This window comes from Carettochelys insculpta, chromosome 3 (genome assembly GCF_033958435.1).
Source record: "Carettochelys insculpta isolate YL-2023 chromosome 3, ASM3395843v1, whole genome shotgun sequence".
Lineage (NCBI taxonomy): Eukaryota > Metazoa > Chordata > Testudines > Carettochelyidae > Carettochelys > Carettochelys insculpta.
In genome coordinates, this window is record NC_134139.1 from 118,058,777 (window position 1) to 118,079,189 (window position 20,413).

Below are 20,413 nucleotides of genomic sequence, written 5' to 3' on the forward strand. Positions count from 1 at the left end.
CTCACCAAACAACAGATGTACAGTACAGTGAAACAGAGTGACCCCTGCAAAGGTTGTCTTTTCATTCGAACGCACACTTTGTAAAAAATGGAAGAATTCATTTGAGCAGACGGCAAATTAGGAGTGCACATATTAAGACCCTCAGGTCAAACCCAAGAAGGAATTTGATGGAAGAAAACTTCAGTAATGCGTGCCTGCATGATTTCAGCTGTTAATGGTCTTACATGAGGCTGTAACTCATCTTCAATGGCACATGTCAAACCTAAAACATTAGATTTAGATGCCAAATCTAAAACATTACAGGGACTCTAGAAAGAATTCTATTTCCACTGATATTTGGCATGCTCTTATCACTTAGCAATTTAGGAGGGAGATTCATACAGCTTTATGTACATTCATACAAGCCCTCTGAATCAACGTGTTATTGCCCTGATTTTCCCACTCCTTATATGCTGGGCACTGCATACTGAGCAACTTGTCCTATTTAAATGATCACAGTGTAAGGTGCTACTCAGTATGGATAAAGCCACCCCCAGTGATGGAAAAAGCAGTGTCAGTTATATTATACGTTAAGCAAATTTGAAATACTGTATTTGGTAACCATATATAAAGGTATTGGAAGTCCTATGAAAGCCTAATACAGGCAGCTAGTCCTTAGATATATCCATAAGGACAGAGGAAGATCTCATACCTTTTCCTTCTTCAGGCAACCAGTATTCTCCTTCTTTCTAGATAAAATTGTGCTTTCTAGCTATGCTAGACACACACATCTAATTACTCATGCTGACTTCTGTTGTGAAAATGTAGGGTCATGGGAGCACAAGGCCACATTTCTGGCGGTGTTTTGCTATGTAGAATACAATAGCTGGGACAGATTTTCATCTGGTATAAATCGGTATAGTTCCACTATCTTCAATGTAGTTCTGCTGATTTATATAAGATGAGAATTTTGAACAAAGTTAGTATAAACAATAGAGTAGTGCTCTTTATTGTGCTCTTTATTGTGCTCTTTATTGTGCTTTATTGTGCACTTTATTGTGCTCTTTATTGTGCTCTTTATTGTGACTATACTAGCACTACCACTCTAACAGGTAAAGAAAGATAAGTGGGGACAAGAAAGCTGACTTGGAAAGATGGGGCAGGGACAAGGAAATAAACTGAGGTGCTAGTGAAACTGGAGATGGATAGGCTACTAAATATGGCAGAGTAAGTATATGTAGAACTGTTGTTATTTGAAGGAGTTCCAGAGGAGTCAGCTGAGGCCACTCAGTTAGGGTTCACTGCAAGAAATAGGATGTTCTGTCTCCAAAGCTAGTGTTTATTCCAATATTTATATTCACCACGCCAGCTCAATACAGCTTCTGTATCACTTACTGGTTAATCAGAAGTCCAAACCACAGAGTATCCTTAATGTACCCAGCCTCAGGCCACTGCCCAGACACCCAAGTGTCCAACACATGCTTATAGCCAATTCCTATGAACTAAACTAAAATTTATTTAAGAAGAAATAAAAGGGAGTATTGGTTAAAAAATCAATATGCATACAGATACGAGTTCAATTCTGGAGGTTCAGTTACATAACAGAGATTATGATATTATAGTTGCAAAAGTTCTTCTAAAATTTTGTCCATGGTGATAATCCACAATCCATACCTAGGGTGATTCCAGCCAATGACTGGGATCTCAGTCCTTGTGACTTAGGTTTCCCCCGCATGAAACCTCAAGCGGACCTGAAACCTTAAGTCAATGTCCACTAGAGGGGCACCAGGATATCCTTGGATCTCATGTCTTATGGCTTTCTCCAGGAGCTTTATGTGAGACAAAAAGGATCCCATTCAAAGGGATTTTATTTCTTTGCTGCAGCCTCTTGGCTTGGGAGAGCAAAACAGGCTTTTGACCTTACCTGTCTCCTAAACACTGTGGCAATTAGCACACCATAATTTATCCATTAAAGAGTTCAGATATAGTTTACCACAAGCACCAGAGAGACATATGAGTAGTAATAGCATTTCAATCAAATTTCATCATAAATGTTAATATTCCCCAAGCTATAGTGACAGACATCTTTTACTTGTTCACATTACAAGACCAGAACAAACACCTACCTTTCCAGTATCCTAACAATGCCTGTTTGCATTTCAAAGTTCTACTTTAGCCTAAAGTAACAGCCCCATTACCATTTACACATCTTCCCGAAAGGTCTTTAAAGTTGGACTAAGGGTCTTTCAGCCTATGAGCTGGTTAACCCTTTTGCCGCATTTAAATCAGATACTCCAAATCTCACTCCATCAGCACTTGCGCGGTTTGGCTTAACTTGTGAGCTCTGCTACAAATTTCCATTGAACAAGTAACAATATTTCTGTGCCTCACTTGCTCAGCAGGAAGTATTCATGCCCATTTTATATTCCCCACCCTTTGCCTACTTTGTTTATTCAGTCTGTTCTCCGTTCAGGGCAGGGCACAGATGAACATTTAGGGGGATGGCTAAACCCCAGGTCAGACCCCATGGAGAGGGCAGGGGGGAGGACCATCCAACTCCAGCCTCAGCCACCAGAACACTAGCTACCACTCTGGGCCCCTTTACCTCTGTCCACATCACCCCACCCCACCCCACCCCACCTGAGAGCTGTGGCCCAGCTCCTAGCCCCAGCAACAGGCAAGTGGGGGATGTAAATTTTTTGGTATCTCTGGACTAGATTCTACAATAGTGCACAGAAGCTTTCTCCCTTCCAAAGTATCATGCTTACCTTGTCTAACAGCTAGTGTTGTAGTGTAGACCAAAAATAGGAGGATGTAATTGAGGAAGCTCTGAAATACTGGAGTGTTGGCATGGAAATCCTCTGACAAATACTTGCTGGTCAGGCCAATGCCACAGATAAGGAGGGATAAAACCTGGCCAAGAGCCACAGACAGCAAGAGCTCCCTAAAAGAAACAAGAAAGGACAGACATAAAACTCTCAACCTCTCAGACAATGAGGGAATACTTACCCTCCTCTAGCATAAAACAAAATGAAAGTGTTAAAACAAGAGAAGAAACATGATGGGCTTAATGTCTGATATATCTAGTAAGAGTAATCTAATGAGTATTATCATCTCTTTCTTCAGCATTTACTGAAATATTTCTCAAATGCTCTGGCTTTCATTCATATATTACATAAATGTCTGGATTACGAAAGAATGACAATGAATTTTCACACATACAGCAGAAGGGAAAGATTTGGTGGATATCGGTTCATTTAATCTTAAAACTGCCTCACCCCTCTTCCCAGGTTTGTGTGTCTCAAAGGAAAGACCAAGAAGTATAAAATCGCATTCGCAATACAATGAAAGTGTACAGCTGTCCCAGTATCTAGTATGTGTCTCTCTATATACACAACCAAACACAGAAAAAAAGCCATGGGATTTTAGATCAGTTGGATTGATCACTTTCCCAGATAATTGGACCAACAACTGTTGGCCACATGTGCTACGTTCACAAATGAGCACACATGAAGGCATCCTGCGTTCAAATCACACTATAGACAGCAGTTTATGCATGTCTGATGAGTTCCAATAAGAACGAAACCAGTCACATGCTAACGTGATTCCATCAGAACCTTATTTTAATAAATATAGTTAACCCTGATTGGGGCGTGCTTACAGTTCACTCGTTTGTGAACACAGCACACATGCCTACCAGTTGTTGGTCCAATTATCTGGAAAAGTGATCAATCCAACTGATCTACATATATTCCTTTCCCACAACCACTACTGTGGAGATATGATATTATCCTTGACTATGATGACATTGTCCCAGGTTCGAATCATGCGATAGACAGCAGTTTACGCACATCTGATGAGTTCCAATAAGAATGAAACTGGTCACATGGTTTCATCAGAAACTTATGCCATGGGATTTTATTATGTTTCTGGATCAACATTTCTCTGAAAGAACCTGTATGAAACATTTTGCGGAAGCATACTGATTTGGCTAAAGCTTTCAATGTACTGTCTTTGTTCTTTCATCTCCTTTCCATTTTGCTTTCCCTTTACTGTGCATCTTTTCCTTAATCTTTTTCACCTCTTGTTTCTCTCTGCCTTGCATTTTGGTAGATTTTTCCTTTTTGAAAACATTCTCTTTGTAACTCCTTTTATGCTAAGAAACTTCTTGATTTGAATTGGCCTCTTGCTTCAGTTTCTCTCTTCATTCATTATCCCCCATCCCCATTTGACTTTTTCTCCTTTCATGTTCCTTCTTTCTTCTGTCCCCCTGCCTCATCCTGCTCAATACTTCTGCCATCTTTCCCCCTTTGCCCCCACTATATTTTCCTACAGCATCCTCATCATTTTCTGCTCCCTTCCCTTCCAAGTCTTGGTTCTTTATTATGTCTTTATCTCTGTTAGCTATCATAACTCATCTCAGGTAAAGTCAAATGTCAGTTGCTTGTGCATCAAGGTTTGTTACACAATATTCTTCACATGCAATATAGGAATAATGTTTTGAAAAAAACTACCCTCAAGAGTTTACTGTGCATTTACTCCAACACTATTTTCCCCCACACTTCTACTAATGCAGAGTAATGCCAAGTCTTTCTGCATCCTCTTCAAGGTAGGGAAAGGCAGTCAAGGCAGTATGTCAGTGGGGGACACTTCATCTGGGATGAAAATCTAAAAAACTAAATTTCTTTCCCCTTCTTCCTGAGATAGTGACAGAAGGAGGCATATTGATTCTTGCCCCTCTCTCAGTCTAGTGCACTTAGGTCTGACCCAGTAGGGTCTGTCCTTATGTTCTAAAGTGACAGAGAGGTAGCTGTGTTAGTCTGCATCCTAACAAAACAACACTTTCAGTACAGCACTATCTCCAGATCTCAAGAAGTGGGTCTGCCCCATGAAAGCTCATCACTTAATAAATTATTTTGTTGGTCTTTAAAGTGCTACAGGGCTGCTTTTTTGTCATGTTCTAAAAGGTTAAAGAAAGCAGGAAGGTTAAAGCACAGTAGCCTAGGTTAAGGAGTGTCTCCTCAAACACAGTAGCCAGGTTTACATCCGTGAAGAGTCTTCTGCCCCAATCCTGGCAAAAGGGCTTATGTATGCACAAAGCAACCTAACTTTAGGCCATCTTTAACTTTGACTTCTGTCACTATCTCAGGAAGAAGGGGAAAGAAATTTAGTTTGAAAGCCTGAATATCAACACAAAAATAAAGATTGATGCTGTAGTGTAGAAGAGCTTTTAAGTCCCAGTTTTATACCAGACTTAAATACAAACATACCAGGAAAGATAATTAATTAATTATTTAATTAATTAATATAATATTTTGCCACATTCACTTAACGAGTATGCAGCATCTGAGAAGTTAAATTAATAAGATGGTGCTAAACCTTCTTCATGCCAACCACAACATCTGGCCAGATATCTTTGAAAGCTGGGGCTACAGATTTCTAATAATTTTCAGTTTGGCATGCATGAAAAACCCACTGCTGTTCTATTTGGTTTAATACTGACTATATCTAAGCATGCAGGAGAGAAAGAGAGATTTTTTCTATTTATTTAACAGGTGTTTTCCCCAGAGCATTCTTACTTTTACACTATCTCATGTGCCTTATGCAGCGGAAAAGTCCTGCAAGGTGGCACATACAAATTTCACAACTGACACTTCTACAACCATAGTTGGTTTTATAGTGGAAATTGTCCGTTAATATACTAAAGCATCTTTCAGTTTATGACAATTTACATATATGACCATGACTTCTGAGAATAAAATAGTGGAAGCAGTGAAAAGCAAGTAGATTTTAGTGCAAAAGTTCTGTTAACCATATTTATTATATTAATAATTAATTTTCATCATATTAATTCTCAATGATTGCATTAGGCAATGCCAAGTGTAATTGCAATGGTAATAAGGATAATACTTAAAGGTCTCATCTACTTTTGACAGTGGCACCAATAAACCTTCCAGAACTGCCGAATTACTGGACAGTGCAAAGCTGGATCCCACCAACATGGTAAAAATGTTACTGAAATATTTACATACCACTCAATGATTGAAGTTTATCTCTGTGGAGAAGGAAAGTACAAGGCCCTTCCATTACGTAAGTCCTGAATTTTGATGTCTTACGTGAAATTTAAGTGATACATAGGCTTTATGTGGGCCCTCTACAGACAGGTGAATTTCACACAGCTATAATGTATGTGGAGATACACATCTCATAGAGCTGGAAGGTCACTGAGTCCGGTCCCCTGCTCTCTTGGGAGGACTTAGCACCATGCCCCCCCTTTTCTTACCCCAGGTCCCTAAATGGCCACCTTAAGGATTGAGCTCAGAACCCTGGGTTTAGCAGGCTAATACACAGAGCTACCCTGCCCACCCATCCACCCAAAATTACTGACCAGCTGTAACTCCATCTGACTTCAAGGAGACTTTCAGGAGGTCAGCAATAGCCCTTAAGGCTTTGAAAACAAGGGGTTAAACATCAACTCAGTTAATATTTATAACTGGACAACACAACGAACTTCTGACACTTTAAGTACCAAGCTGACCTGAAAAACTTCAGGCTTTGAATCACAGACTAAAACTCTAAGGAAATGCAACAAGATAATTGTTATTAGAATAAAGCATTGCCAAAGAGGTTTCAGTCTCCTGTTTCCTGCAATACATTACCTAAATTAGGAAGGACCTTTTGCAAATGGTTTGAGCTCTTCTGTAAAGGTCAGAAATGGGCCAGAAATTTCCATTTCACTACACTGGTTACCCTGTCCCCTCCCGCCAACATGTTCTCCAGCAAATCCTCTTCTCCTTCTTGTCACCTTAGTTTGGAACAGTGAGAACTAACTCTTATAAAACATTTAATTTCTTCATCAGTACCTTGAAACTGATCTTAAATGGCCACTTAAAGGCTGAAAAAAAATTAACTGCTTAACACAGGTGACCTTGTAATAGACATGGAGCAGAAACATGGACTTCAGTATGGATGGAGAATCAAGGACAATTTCTTAAGACCGTAAAATTCCTAAATGTTTTCTGTCTCTTGACTGCTTCACTCAACAATAATTCTTAGAAAAGTTTGTGTTTTTTCTCACTCTCACACACATGCTAATGCTATAACACTGTTCTCTGCAACCATACCATGGCACTAGGACAATCTGCTGCTGTGATTGCAAGCACAAACAGCATTTTTCATCATTTTTAAAAACAAGAAATGTTGAAAAATAGTAGATAAGTGCAGGGAGAAGCCTCTGGGCTCTTATTTAGATTATCACTGAATTCAATCTATTCTCAGCAGAATCAGACATTTTTAAAGTAACGTTACAACAGACATCCCAACACTGAGATATTCAGGGGAAAAGGGAGGTTATTCCTACAATCCATAATACTTTCAGTTCTAAAACAGATGGCAACCTGTCATCTAGAGACTGGGCTTTCTAGAGACCAGAATAAGATTATTCCCAAAGGTCTGTGAGAACCAGTTTAGTGGAGTTCTATTTTCATGTGATTCTTGCTGGTTTACAGTACTAAAGACTGGGAAAGGATTTATACCTACCTGGGGGCACAGATTGCCCTCCTTTCACACCAACATGAAAGCATGAAAGAAACTATCACAATTCTTGACAAAACTGCCTCAGTCACTGGACTAAGCCTTAAAAAGGGAAAGACCAATCCAATGAGGATCAACCAGTCCAACAACACTGCCATCACAGTGGGAGGGGATGACCTGGAAGATGTGGAGCAGTTCACCTACTTGAGGAGTATTATGTGCAGAAATGGAGGAACAGATAAGAATATCAATGCCAGGACAGGGAAAGCAACAGCTGTGCTCAAGACTCTCCATCCCATATGGAGTTCACAAATAATATCTGTGAAGGCGAAACTGAGGATCAACACAAATGTGAAGAGTGTGCTCTTGTATGGGTGCGAGATGTGGCATACTAAAATGTCTTCAAATCACAAACTACAGACATTCATAAACAGATGCCTGAGGTACATCCTTCACATCAAATGGCAAGACTTTGTCACAAATGAGGAGCTTTGGAACAGAGCAGGATAAGAACCAGTTGAAGTTCAAATCAAGAGAAGAAAGTGGGGGTGGCTAGGCCACACTCTTAGGCCGTGTCTACACTAGCCCCAAACTTCGAAATGGCCATGCAAATGGCCATTTCGAAGTTTACTAATGAAGTGCTGAAATACATATTCAGCGCCTCACTAGCATGTGGGCGGCCGCGGCACTTCGAAATTGACGCGGCTCGCCGCCGCGTGGCTCATCCGGACAGAGATCCTTTTCGAAAGGACCCCAGCTACTTCGAAGTCCCCTTGTTCCTATGAGCAGATGAGAATAAGGGGACTTCAAAGTAGCCGGGGTCCCTTCGAAAAGGAGCCCCATCTGGATGAGCCACGCGGCGGCAATTTCAAAGTGCTGCGGCTGCCCGCATGCTAATGAGGCGCTGAATATGTATTTCAGCGCTTCATTAGTAAACTTCGAAATGGCCATTTGCATGGCCATTTCGAAGTTTTTGGCTAGTGTAGACACGGCCTTGGAAAACCATCATCCAGCACAGTCCGTCAAGCCCCCGCCATGGAACCCGTAAGGAAAAGGCAAAAGAGGAAGACCTCAGACAACGTGAAGAAGGTCTACTGAGAGTAAAGGACAACAGCCGGGGTACTCCTGGAGCCAGCTAGAAGTTTTGTCTTGAAACAGAGTGAAGTGGAGGAGACTTGTAGATGACCACTCACAGTACAAATGTTTAAGTCAAGTGACAGTTAGGTGGTATAGGATGCAAAGTTGAGGACGCTTTGTCCAGCACAATGATGTTATGCGTGTGTGTGCGTGCATGCACACATGCATGCAAGTCAACTTGTCTCCTAGAGCTAAATGTATCAAAAAATTCTATGGTGCAGCCTTCTACAGTCCTCATAGTATTGATTCAGAAGTATGCCCCACTGAAATGACAGATTCCACATCAAAATCTCCATTTTCATGGAAATAACTAATAATAAATTTTGCTTTTTCAGTCATGGATGTTGACGTTTTACAATCACTAAAGTTTTTTTCTAAATAAATGACATTCATTGTACAAATGAGTCAGCAGAGGGATGGAAAGATTACATGACTTCTCTAATTTGTACCATAATGAAGGTGAGAGCAGTTGAAATAGGCACCATTTTATCAGAAGCAGGTAAACCCTTGGACTCCAGACAATATACTACCAGCCCCCTTAGGTGGGCAGAGTTTGAGATTCCTAGTATTATTACAAATGGGAAGCGACCGTGTAGGAAGGAGTATGATAGAAAGGGACCTAGGGGTCACAGTGGACCACAAGTTAAATGTGAGTCAACAGTGTGAAGCTGTTGCAAAAAGCAAACATGATTACAGGATGTATTAACAGGTATGTTGTGAGCAAGACACAAAAAGTCATTTTTCCACTCTACTCTGCCCTGGTTAGGCCTCATCTGGAGCATTGTGTCCAGTTCTGGGTGCCACATTTCAAGAAAGATGTGGAGAAATTGGAAAGGGTCCAGAAAAGAGCAACAAGAATGATCAACAGTCTAGAGAACGTGACCTATGAAGAAAGGCTGAAAGAACTGGGCTTGTTTAGTTTGGAAAAAAGAAGATTAAGGGGGGGACATGATAGTGGTTTTCAAGTATCTATAAGGAGGAGGGAGCAAACTTGTTCTTCTTGGCCTCTGAGGATATAGCAAGAAGCAATGGGCTTAAACTGCAGCAAAGGAGGTGTAGGTTGGACATTAGGAAAAAGTTCCTAACTGTCAGGGTGGTCAAACACTGGAATAAATTGCCTAGGGAGGTTGTGGAATCTCCATCTCTGGAGATATTTAAGAACAGCAAAGGGCTGGACTTGATGGCCTCTCGAGGTCCCTTCTAGTCCTGGCATTTTATGATTCTACGACAATTAAAAAAAGAGAGCAAACATATTTATGTGAGGCTGTTAACATTAGATTTTACTCTATGGTAAATGAATTAGTTTGGGGTATGAGCTCCAAAAGGAAAAAAAAAACAAGCAATGTGACTGGTGGCTTTCTGCCTCTTAAAGGAAATAAAGCTGTCATTTTCCATTGGTTCATCGCACTATCAGCAACTTTTATACCTGAAGCTCAGGACATTATAAATATAGCAAAGTGGTAAAACTGGATTGCAAGGGATGAATATTTTTTGATAAAATGAGAAATAGTTTAAAAATTTCAGCTCTTTGTTTCAGCTAAGATCGACAGCTGCCATTTTCTAACAGGCACACAGCATGAAGTAACACGTGTGTCAGGGGTGGGTGGAAAGAGGAGCTCACCAGTGCCCTTACAAGTGCAATATGTCTTGTTATTTCCCCTTTGCCACAATTGCATAATAGGCTAGTGCCACTTAAAATTACGGAGGAGGAGAGTCACTGACTTTGAAAGCAGATAATAAAGGAGGCAAGGAGCATCACAGCTACTGAGACCCTCATCATCTGTAAAAACAAATTCCAATTCAGGACACAGATGGAAAGCAAACTGGAACGTGACTGATTCGTCAGGCAGAGACAGTAGGTCTGACCTAATTTATTGTAGTCCTAGCCACCAACTGTGGTCCTGGAAAACTACATAGTAAGACTAGAAAAATCATATTTGGGCTGGAATTCTGTGCCACTATGCAATGTAGAATTTGTGTAGAATTAATATATTGTGCAAAACTTCATTTTTCAGACAGAATTTGTGTTTTCCACCAAATGTAAATGTCAATGAAGATACATTGAGTTCTTTATTAATATGCTTAGAAAGGACTCTATTTGTCAAAAAACATTTTCTGAATCTTTTTTTTGTTGTCTGTATTGTTACAGACGTACTTGCTGACAGATATTTTGAAATATATTATCAAAATAATTGAAACTGGTGTGACTATATTGTGTTATTTTAACAAATAAAATATACAGAATTTTAAAATATTATACATGTAATTTTATTTTTGGTGCAGAGTTCTCCCCAGGACTTAAAAAAAATACTATTGTCTCACAAATTAAGAGGAACAGGACATGTCACCTTCGCAGAATGGGAAAAGATCAGAAGTACTGCAAAGAAGTACTATGTCAAGGAGAAAAATAATTTCAGGAAGTAGCTAGTCACAGAACCGAGAGAAAAACCCATTTGAATTACATCAACTGCATACCAACACAGTGAAGGCAGCTTTCAGATGTGCTGAGCCCTCATCACAATTTTTGCTTGTGCAATTTGCAGTTGCAAATGGTGTGCCTGAATTTTTGTAAAATGTAAAAGTAATTGCGTGCATAACATTGCACACAAGGATGTCTAACGATCTGACATCGACCACAACCAAGTAGTTGAAAGGGCATGCAAGAGATTGGGTTATCGCACCTTTTTTCTGCTGAACCCAGGTATGCTCATTCCAAGCTAGCTACCACACCGGGGATATTATGTCTGGAGCCATCTGACAGAAGCTGGGGTCCTTTAGTTCTTCCCCCGCCCATTTTATTACAAGCCTTTTAAGAAAAAAAGATTAAGGTTTCACAGACTCTTCCTTCAGAGTCTGTACAGGGTAAGTGATGCCTTCCTCAGGTCTGTCCTTTTCATCCCTCTAAGTACGTCACCCTCAAATACAATAGCTCTTACCTTAATGACAACAAGAGGTTCCACAATCTCCCTGCTGTCCATTTGTTTCTTGGAACAGTTTCTATGGTTGCTCCAGCCCCAGCCCATTGAACTGCTAGCTCCTCAGCTTTCTGGCAGTATTACTGCGCTTCTCTCCATTTCCTGCCACTTTCTTTTATAAAGATTGGCCAAATAAGTTGCAGGTCTTTTTCCCAGGGCTCATCAGCTAGCCAGGCAGCTGCTGGTCTCTGACCCCAGAGAAATGATACCCTTTATACCTTGAGAAAGCCACCGTTATGGATTTCCAAAGGAGCAGATACAAATTTTATAAGCCCGAATTTTCACTCTGTAAAGAAGTGACTGACTTTTAGAAAACTAGAGCTAGTAAGTGAGTTAAAGAAGAGGGATTTTTATATTAACAAATTCACTGTGGTCCGTGTCTTTTGTTGTTGCTGTTTATTATTATTTATTGGCTTGCAATAAGATAGCTCCAAAGGACCACTGAGCTGGAACGCATAATTTACAGCTCAAGGAAACATAGCTCTGATGAGCAGTAGCACCAAAAATAGAAGCACAGATGTGGTGGGAGGGCTAGCTACTTCAAACACGATCGCATCCAAGATTATAAGGTATGTACTCCGGACGGCCAGCCCTTCATTCCACCCCACAGTTACATTATTTTTAGCACAGTTGCTCAGTCACAGCTAGCATGGGTATGTCTATTCAAGCTGGAACTTATGTCATCTAGCTTCTAAGGGATGGCTCTTGTCCCAATCAAAATAGAGAAAAAAACATAAGTAATAGGGGGAAGGACATAATGTACCAGTGGAGCAGACAGTAATCATCAAATTAGTGATTGAATTGTTGTTACATCTAAGTCCCTTGCCTGATTAGTGGAAAGTATTTTTCATGTTTATGATTATTATTACACTCTTTTGGGAAGCTACTTTTATTTATATTTATTCTGAAGCTATATTCAATAGAATCAAAATCTGCCCTAAATTAGGCATAAGCAAGTTCCACTGGTCTCAAACTTCTTTCAAGCAAATTTCTGCCACCAGCCATATAATGAAAACAAGTAAAAAAACAGGGGGATGGGCAATCCTTAAATTACACCATGAAAGTCTGTCCCTTAACCCAGCACTGCACACTGAAAGACCATTTTACCATTTCACTGAAGCCTGGTCTGTAGAGGATCTCAGTCTGGTAATAAGCAGCATTTGCTGCTACATCTTTCCCAATCACTAACCACTTCAAAGGAGATATTTGTGTGCTTGTGGCTAATTCTGACTTAACCTCCTCAGGCCCTACCTTCATGCTTCTCTTCAATATTTCCTACTTTCGGCTGCTATTCCAGAAGTTTCATTGCTCTGTAGCCTGTCAGAAGAAATTAATCCTCCAGGTTGTTGCCTCATGAAGCTTATGGGAAACAAAAGGATGGGTTACCCTTAAAAGATATCAAGAATAGACTAGTTACAACTTTCAAAGGTCTAAATTCTTAAAGTGTATCCACATAGTCTGAGTCTTTACAGGCTTGTCACTGCTCATGTTTGTTTTCCCAGGGGAATATTTTGTTTCTCAGGGTCTTATTGAATCTCCTAATATTCTGAACCTTGAGATGACAGAAGTGGCCAACAGTCTATACGCACTGGGCAAGAAGGTCACATCTTTTCCTTTCAGATGATAACCTCACCACTTACTTCTACCTTTATTCCCCATTAAGGTTGATCACCACAATGCAACACCTAAAGACAAATAAAAATAAAACCTCAGCTCCTGTGAAACATGGTTTTCTGCTTTGCCTATTTCTCCCAGGGAGAACATTATACTTAAGCTTTTGGATTTGTACTGGTTTTGAGTTCATTTTCATTGCAGTTCAATAATTTTCATTATTTCCACTGATGAACCTCTAAATGGTTTGGGTCTCAGTTAGCTTAGAGACCTCAGCCAACATTTTAAAACAATGACTAGTGATTTTGGATGTTCAACTTGAGGAACTTTATTTTCACAGAGGGGGTACTTGGCACCTTCAAAATGGTCTCAGGCTGGGCACCCAGAATCACTACAGGTTGACCCTCTCTAGACAGCACCCTTGGGACCCAACTGTTGCTGAACCAGAGAATTTGCTGAGCCACAGGAAGTCAATACTGTCTAGCAGCATTACCAACATTTCCACTGCTTACTGGGCTCTTAGAAGACATGTAGGGGTAAATCTGAGCTAAAATAACAGCACAGAACATTGAGAGCCAGGACTGATGGCTGTAAACAAACTTTATGGAGCTGCAGGAAACTTGGTCACACCCATGGTAAGTGGACATCCTGCTAACTAAAATCACACTGGACCATGGATATTGCTAGACCAGAGAGTACCAGACTACAGAGTTTCAACCTCTAGCAGCTGAGGAAAATCATGGGTCTCCTTTCTAGTTCTGTGATGCTGCGTGTAGTTAAGTCTTCAAGAAACACAGCACATAAGATGATTCTCTGTTTCTGAAGAAAGGAGCTACTGCAAAGACATCTTTCCAAAATAAAAGTGAAGTGTGGATGCTGCTTCATATTAACTGTTTGTACCACAGGATCAGCATGTCTTTTGCTCACAACGCACACTAAAGACAGTCATACTGCAGAAATCATTAACAAAAGTATCACACGAAGTACACAGTCAGGATTTTGTGTTAAAATTTCTACTTTATACAAATATTGAAAAAAGGGTTGTGAGCAGGGATGGATATTAAAAGTAAGCCATCTACTACTAAAAAGCAAGTCCTGCTCTCTTAAGGAGAGCCCGTCAATTTTAGGTTCAAGTTAAGAATGAGATGGGTCTGGATTATTGCTTTATCCTTTGGCATCAAGATAAATTACAATAAATTAAGACAAAAAATAAGACCCAAAAAAGCCACTCTTTTTTCCTGCCTTTCAGTATGGTGAGATGGCACGGACTCCTTCTGACATCTCTGAAAATGGATTATACACTTGAGGCACATTGATCCCATTTTGCTCCTTTTAATAGAGTTTAAAATTGCAATGTGTCTAAAAGTGTTTATGTTTAGTACACATAAAAAAGTTCAAAAAACAGAGGAAGGTGTCAGTGCAGATTTCTGGAAGAACAGCTCAGAGTAACTCCTGGCCTGTGGGATAGTGCTGTGGTGATAAACATACCAAAGCCTCTGTTGAATCCAGAGGTGATCATAATGACTTGCTTAAGGTAAATCAAACCTCCAAAGCAATAAGACGTATACAGTATTCAGGCAGGAAATTACCCCAAGCCTGATGGTTTAATAGCATATTTGTCTACATTCACTACTTTTCAGCTGGTTTTACTGCAATTCATTCATAACTGCAAAATATACATTTTGATTTCAACAACTTGAGTTGTGTTCAGTTATCTGATGACAACTTACTGGGAATATAAGTCTTCCCATATGGGACACTGGAGTGAGATAAAAATGTGCTTTAAAGAGGCAGTCGAGGATCTCCCCACATGGCTGAATTTCTGAGTGGTATAAAAATGCTTTACAACTCTCATCCCTCTGCGGTGTAGATGGCATGATGAGGATGAGTGGTATGCTGAAGCCCAAGATCTGCTCAGAATTTTGAAGCAGCAGAAAGGAGCATAAAAAAGATGTTTCCAATGCTGCAAATTAAAACAGCCCTTAGGCTGCTCTAATTTATGATGGGATCTGAATCAGTCTCCTGCAATCATGGTAGACAGAGAGGTGTTATTACAACACCTTTGATTTCTTACATTTCAAGTATAGCAACCTCAACTCCAGGACACAGGCTTCACACACACAGAGAAAGACATGGTCTTGACCAAAGAGTTACAAAGCCTTCTTCTGTAAGGTCTGAGCATGGGCCAGTGGTGTAAGTCAGAGTAATATGAAGAATTATCTTAAATGCCACAGAAAGACACCACTTTGAAATTGTTTGTGGTACATCTCTAAAACCTAATACAAGCTCACTGAACAGGAGAGATGCTTCCTGGTCACTAAACACATACATTTTGCCTCTATGTCACACACACAGATACTTTCATTACCATCAGCACCATGGACTACTTTACTTTTTTTCTCTTAGCATCTCATACAGAGCTCGAATCTATGTTCTGTGGTGAAGAGAGCAGAAGAAAGGCACATTAGACCACCAATGGCAGAGCAGATTGCCAGCTGGGGAGAGGAGAAAATGGGAGGAACAGAATGAAGGTGAAATTGGAGAGTGGAAACGAGGAAACAAGGGCAAAATGCAGCAAAATATGCCTATAAAAGCACCTTTTTGCTTGTCTATCAGTGTTCGTGTGCCTTGCCTGTTTAGACTGTAGGTTATTCCAGGTAGGGACTGTGTAGTCATATGTGTTTGTGCATTGCCTAGCACATTTTAGGCATCACATAACAGATTTTTTTTAATTATTTGCAGTGTCAATACTCAGGAATACTTACAGGAAGTATCTTTTAAAAAACAAACAGGAACTCAATATTGTTCAGTAGAGTTACCTTACTCTGAAGGGCTATGTCTACACTAGAGGGTTTTCTCAACAAAACGAAACCTAGGGAACATCCAGATTCCCAAGATGTCCTGTCGACAGTAAATAGACAGAACATAGCATTATTGTCGACAGCATTCTGCCATTCCCCCATAAGGCACAACGCTTGTGTCGATAGAGATAATGAGATCTGTGGACAGACAGTTGGCCTGGATGTTCCAGGGGCCCACTACTGACAGACAGGGCTTCTGAGACAGTTGTCAGCCCTGTCTGCTGTGCTTCCAGTTGCCTGTTTCGTTGAGAGAGCAGCTGAGCAGTCTTGATGCTCTCTGTCGGCAGAGTGGACCAATTTTTCGATCCACTTTGCAGTCTGGCCACAATCTGTCAACAGAAGTTTTGTCAGAAGATATCTTCCAACAAAAACTTCTGCCGTCAAATTGCTGTAGTGAAGACATAGCCAAGGACATTTGGAAGAAGAACTTGAAAAGATTTAACATGGACATTGCAGCAAGTAACAAGCAACACTGCAGGGTTGGTTTGAATGAGTCAAAGATGCGGAAAGAAGGGGGCTGAGAGAGAAAAAATGAAGATAAAGTGGAAGCAGGCCAGAAGTCCTAGTAGTGTGCTGGCTTCATACTCTGTCACTCCATCTTACACCACCATTATGTCTGGCAAAGACTGTCACTCAGAAATTTGAGAGAGAAGATGAGAGAGGCAATATCTTTTACTGGACAAACTTCTGTTGCTTCAAGAGACAAGCGTTCATGCCACACAGAGCACTTCACTTCTTCAGGTCTGCAAGAGGAAACTGCACTTTTTAGCCACTCATGAATGACGCAAAGGCTGTGTCTACACTAGCGCCCCCATTTTGAAAGGGGGATGCTAATGAGACACTTTGGGATATGCTAATCAGCGAAGCACATTAGCTTTGCACGTTGTGCCATGGTTTACTTGTGCATTATGTTGATATTTAATTGAACTGTAATTAAATTACAATAAATAGATTTGTTGATGTTCTGAGTCAAACTTTTGTTCAATTAGTTTTGTTTAACATCAGATATAGTTTGTTTCAAGACACACATGCAACATAACCTTTTTCCAGTTTTGTTAGTTGTGACAATTCTTTCCTCCACCCCTCAATATACCTTTCTCTCTTGGGTCAAATTCTGCTTTTATTTTCAATTGCACAACCCCCTTAATGCCAATAGGGTTACATAGGAGTAAGAATCTGATTGAAAGCAGATTGAAATCAGTGGTCATCTTTTGCTGTCTTTGAACTTCACATCAGACCCCTCATTTAGAAGTAAATTTTCCTACTTTGTCTACATTTTGAAACACAAATGGTAATATATAAAATGTGTGTATGTTTTTTATATATACACATCATTCACAGAACTGAGTATGCAAAAATGAAATTCAAGTTGAACTCTGGATGCAAACTGGGTTCTAGATACTATACCACAGGCAACAGAGTCATCCAATATGAAGAATATGATCAGTGCTGTGTTATGGTGCTCAAAAAGGTTTACTTCTTTTATTAACACTTGTAACGTACATTCAGAATGCTTGAGAGATATCAACAAACCAGATTAGAGACATTAATCTTGTGACTGTGCGCTTGTGTTTCATTTATATTGTTTTATTATATGGTACCCGTGTCAATCACTTAATTTCCCTGCAAATCATTTTCTCATATAATTTTAATGAAAGATGCTATGCAGAAATCCATCAAATTATTGAAATTAGAGCTGGGAAAGACCCATTTTATCATCTATGTCATCCTCCAATACTTTAAAACAGATCAAGAAGTGGAGCTTCCACCATTGCCCTTGGGAAGCAGGAGACCTGTGGACAGGTCCTCAGCTGATGTTCACTGCTATAACAGAGAATCTGCCCCTGCATTCTTTTTCCACCCCTGCCACTAATACACAGTGTCAGACAACCTCAGCTTTCAGTGCTGTGCTTCTGTTTACCCTCCAGTTGCTGGCTGGTCTACCTAATAAGGCTGTAATTTTCTTGTGGCAGATGATCTTATGTGTTTGTGTAGTACTTTGCAGGTTGGGGCTTCTAGGCATGACTCCAATACATATAATACTAAAGCTCACTGTCTTGAAACCTCTCCTGATGTTAGTCTACATTTTTATTTTATAATTTAAATTTATGTACCTTCTTAAGTTATCACGTAGCTTCATTTTGTGCTTACAGTTATTTTCCTCCACATATAAATCCTGAGATTTTCTCTAACAGAAATCTAATTGTCTTATTTCCTGCCTACATCCCTAATCTTCCATCATCCTTTTGCAATATTTCTGTGACCTCCTAATATGTCCTGTCAAAAATATCATTAACGAATTTATAAATTACACAAGTAGAGCTTGGTAAAGCTCTTATTTAACGCATGTGATTTAGCCTGAGAATTACAAAAGAACATAAAGGCTACATTCTATTTTAACCCTCTGCATTCTTGATAAAGAAAAAAGTTGAAGGGAAAGTTTAAAAAAAGGCTTTAACAGAATAAGGAAAATCATCACAAAACAAACTATATATCCTTACACCGAGAGAGAGAGAGATGGAGAAATAAAATAAAAATCCTTTATTCAAGTAAGAGGGGCTTCCCCTTTCCCCTAAAGCAGTAGCAGGCATTCCATCACCAAACCCAGCAAATGCCAGGAGTATGCATGCGGAGGCCACTCACTGCCTTTGGATCAGTGTAGTCTGGGATTCACTGTTGCCAGCCCTTGCCCATGGAACTCTCCATCAGAAGGCATTTTGCGACACTTGCTGGGCAGCCAATTCCAATGAGAGTCCTCACATCCCACTGCTGTATCTCCATCCCTTCTTTCTATCTACTAAGTCAAATCCCCATGGAGATACTTCTGCCCAGGTAAAGAAAGGAGCACTTTCATTGCCTGATTTTCAGTTTATATAACTTCCTGCTTTCTCTCTTTTTAAAGGTTCACAGACATAGCTTATGCCAAGCCTCACAATCCAAAATCCTCTATTGACTGAAAAAATAACTGTAATTGGATAAAACCTCATCAGGCATTTGAAAATTATGCCAATTTATCACAAATCTTTCCCTTTTTTATCCATTCTTTTCAGCTTTGCAACTCTTTCTGCCTTTCAGCCACATTCTGAATATACATTAGAAAACATGTGTTCAAAGAAAACATTCCCTTTAGTGAACTTGTCCTGCAAATACAGTTGTGTGGCTATAACTGTGATCCATATGCATGGAACTTTACATACAATTCTACTTATTTTGAATATATACATAAATCCCCAGATCCTAAGACCAAAATGTATTGCACAGAACAAATTTGCATTGGAAGCAGTCAGTGGAATTGTGCCTAATTGTGCCATCAGGGAAACTGAGGTCTCTATTTCCAAACACTCATCACCTTAGTTAACTGTAAGGGCTCTGATGGAATAATAAAGCAGGATAAGGAAGGACCAGGATTTTTGAAAAATGAACTCTATGCTAAACCTGTGAAGGAAAAATGCCTCAGCAGCCAAATGTTACTGTAAGTAGCATTCAATCAGATTGCAAAGGCATGCTCTTTTTTGTTTAAAATATCAGGAAAGCAAACATCAACGGTGATTTCATATCTGCAGTGTGTGTAGGTCTGAGATTCACTACGTGGGTTAGAAAAGTATTTTCATGAAAGTAAACACTCCACTACTGTTAGAACCCTAGGTTTTGACCTGGTGGACTAGAGTAAACCTGGGTCCCCCCAAATCTCCCTCATGCAAACCCCATCCCTGGGCATCCCACATTAGGCCAGGAGGCTTATATTTTATTTTTGTCCACCAGAGCCTGGATGTCAGAGTCCACTTAACGGTTTGGTGCTCTACTCTATTTAAAGGCATGAGTTATAGCCTGTGAAGTGCGCCCCACTTTCTGTTCACCAGCTGCCATTTTAAGGGTATAAAGAAGTGTGACCATCCTCATAGGGTTTCCATCCTTTTGAAGTTGGTCTGGAATCTCCAGGAATTAAAGATTAATAAAAAATTATGTCTGAGACTAACAGATGGGCAATCACACTCACCTACAGTCCCCTTTAATCCTAGGCTCATTCTTGAGAAGAGCTAACCCGACTATCCTGGGTGGCAGGAAAGGGATATTCCCTAACTGATATGTCCTTTTAATTTCTTCCTTATCTGCTATTGTTTCATTTTCTGTGGGGCCTCTTCTTACAACCTTTGACTTAAACTGGCATTCAGGAAGGTTAATAGCAAACAGACCAACTAAGGGGAACACAATATTTCTAGTCCACATAATTTACTCATTTGCCACAATCACATGATTAAATTTAAAAAAAAAAACAACTTATCCCGGAGGGAGATTTTAAGTACAAAATGGACAATG

The 20,413-nt window shown here is 40.0% G+C and overlaps 1 protein-coding gene across 1 annotated transcript in view; it reads right to left on the reverse strand.

The window, feature by feature from the left end:
* The window catches only part of SLC35F1 (solute carrier family 35 member F1), a 413,157-nt gene that overhangs the window by 158,422 nt on the left and 234,322 nt on the right, over positions 1-20,413 (reverse strand). The window contains exon 2 of the mRNA XM_074990684.1: positions 2,748-2,923. Coding sequence (XP_074846785.1) covers positions 2,748-2,923 — 176 coding nt within the window. The remainder of the gene's footprint in view (positions 1-2,747; positions 2,924-20,413) is intronic.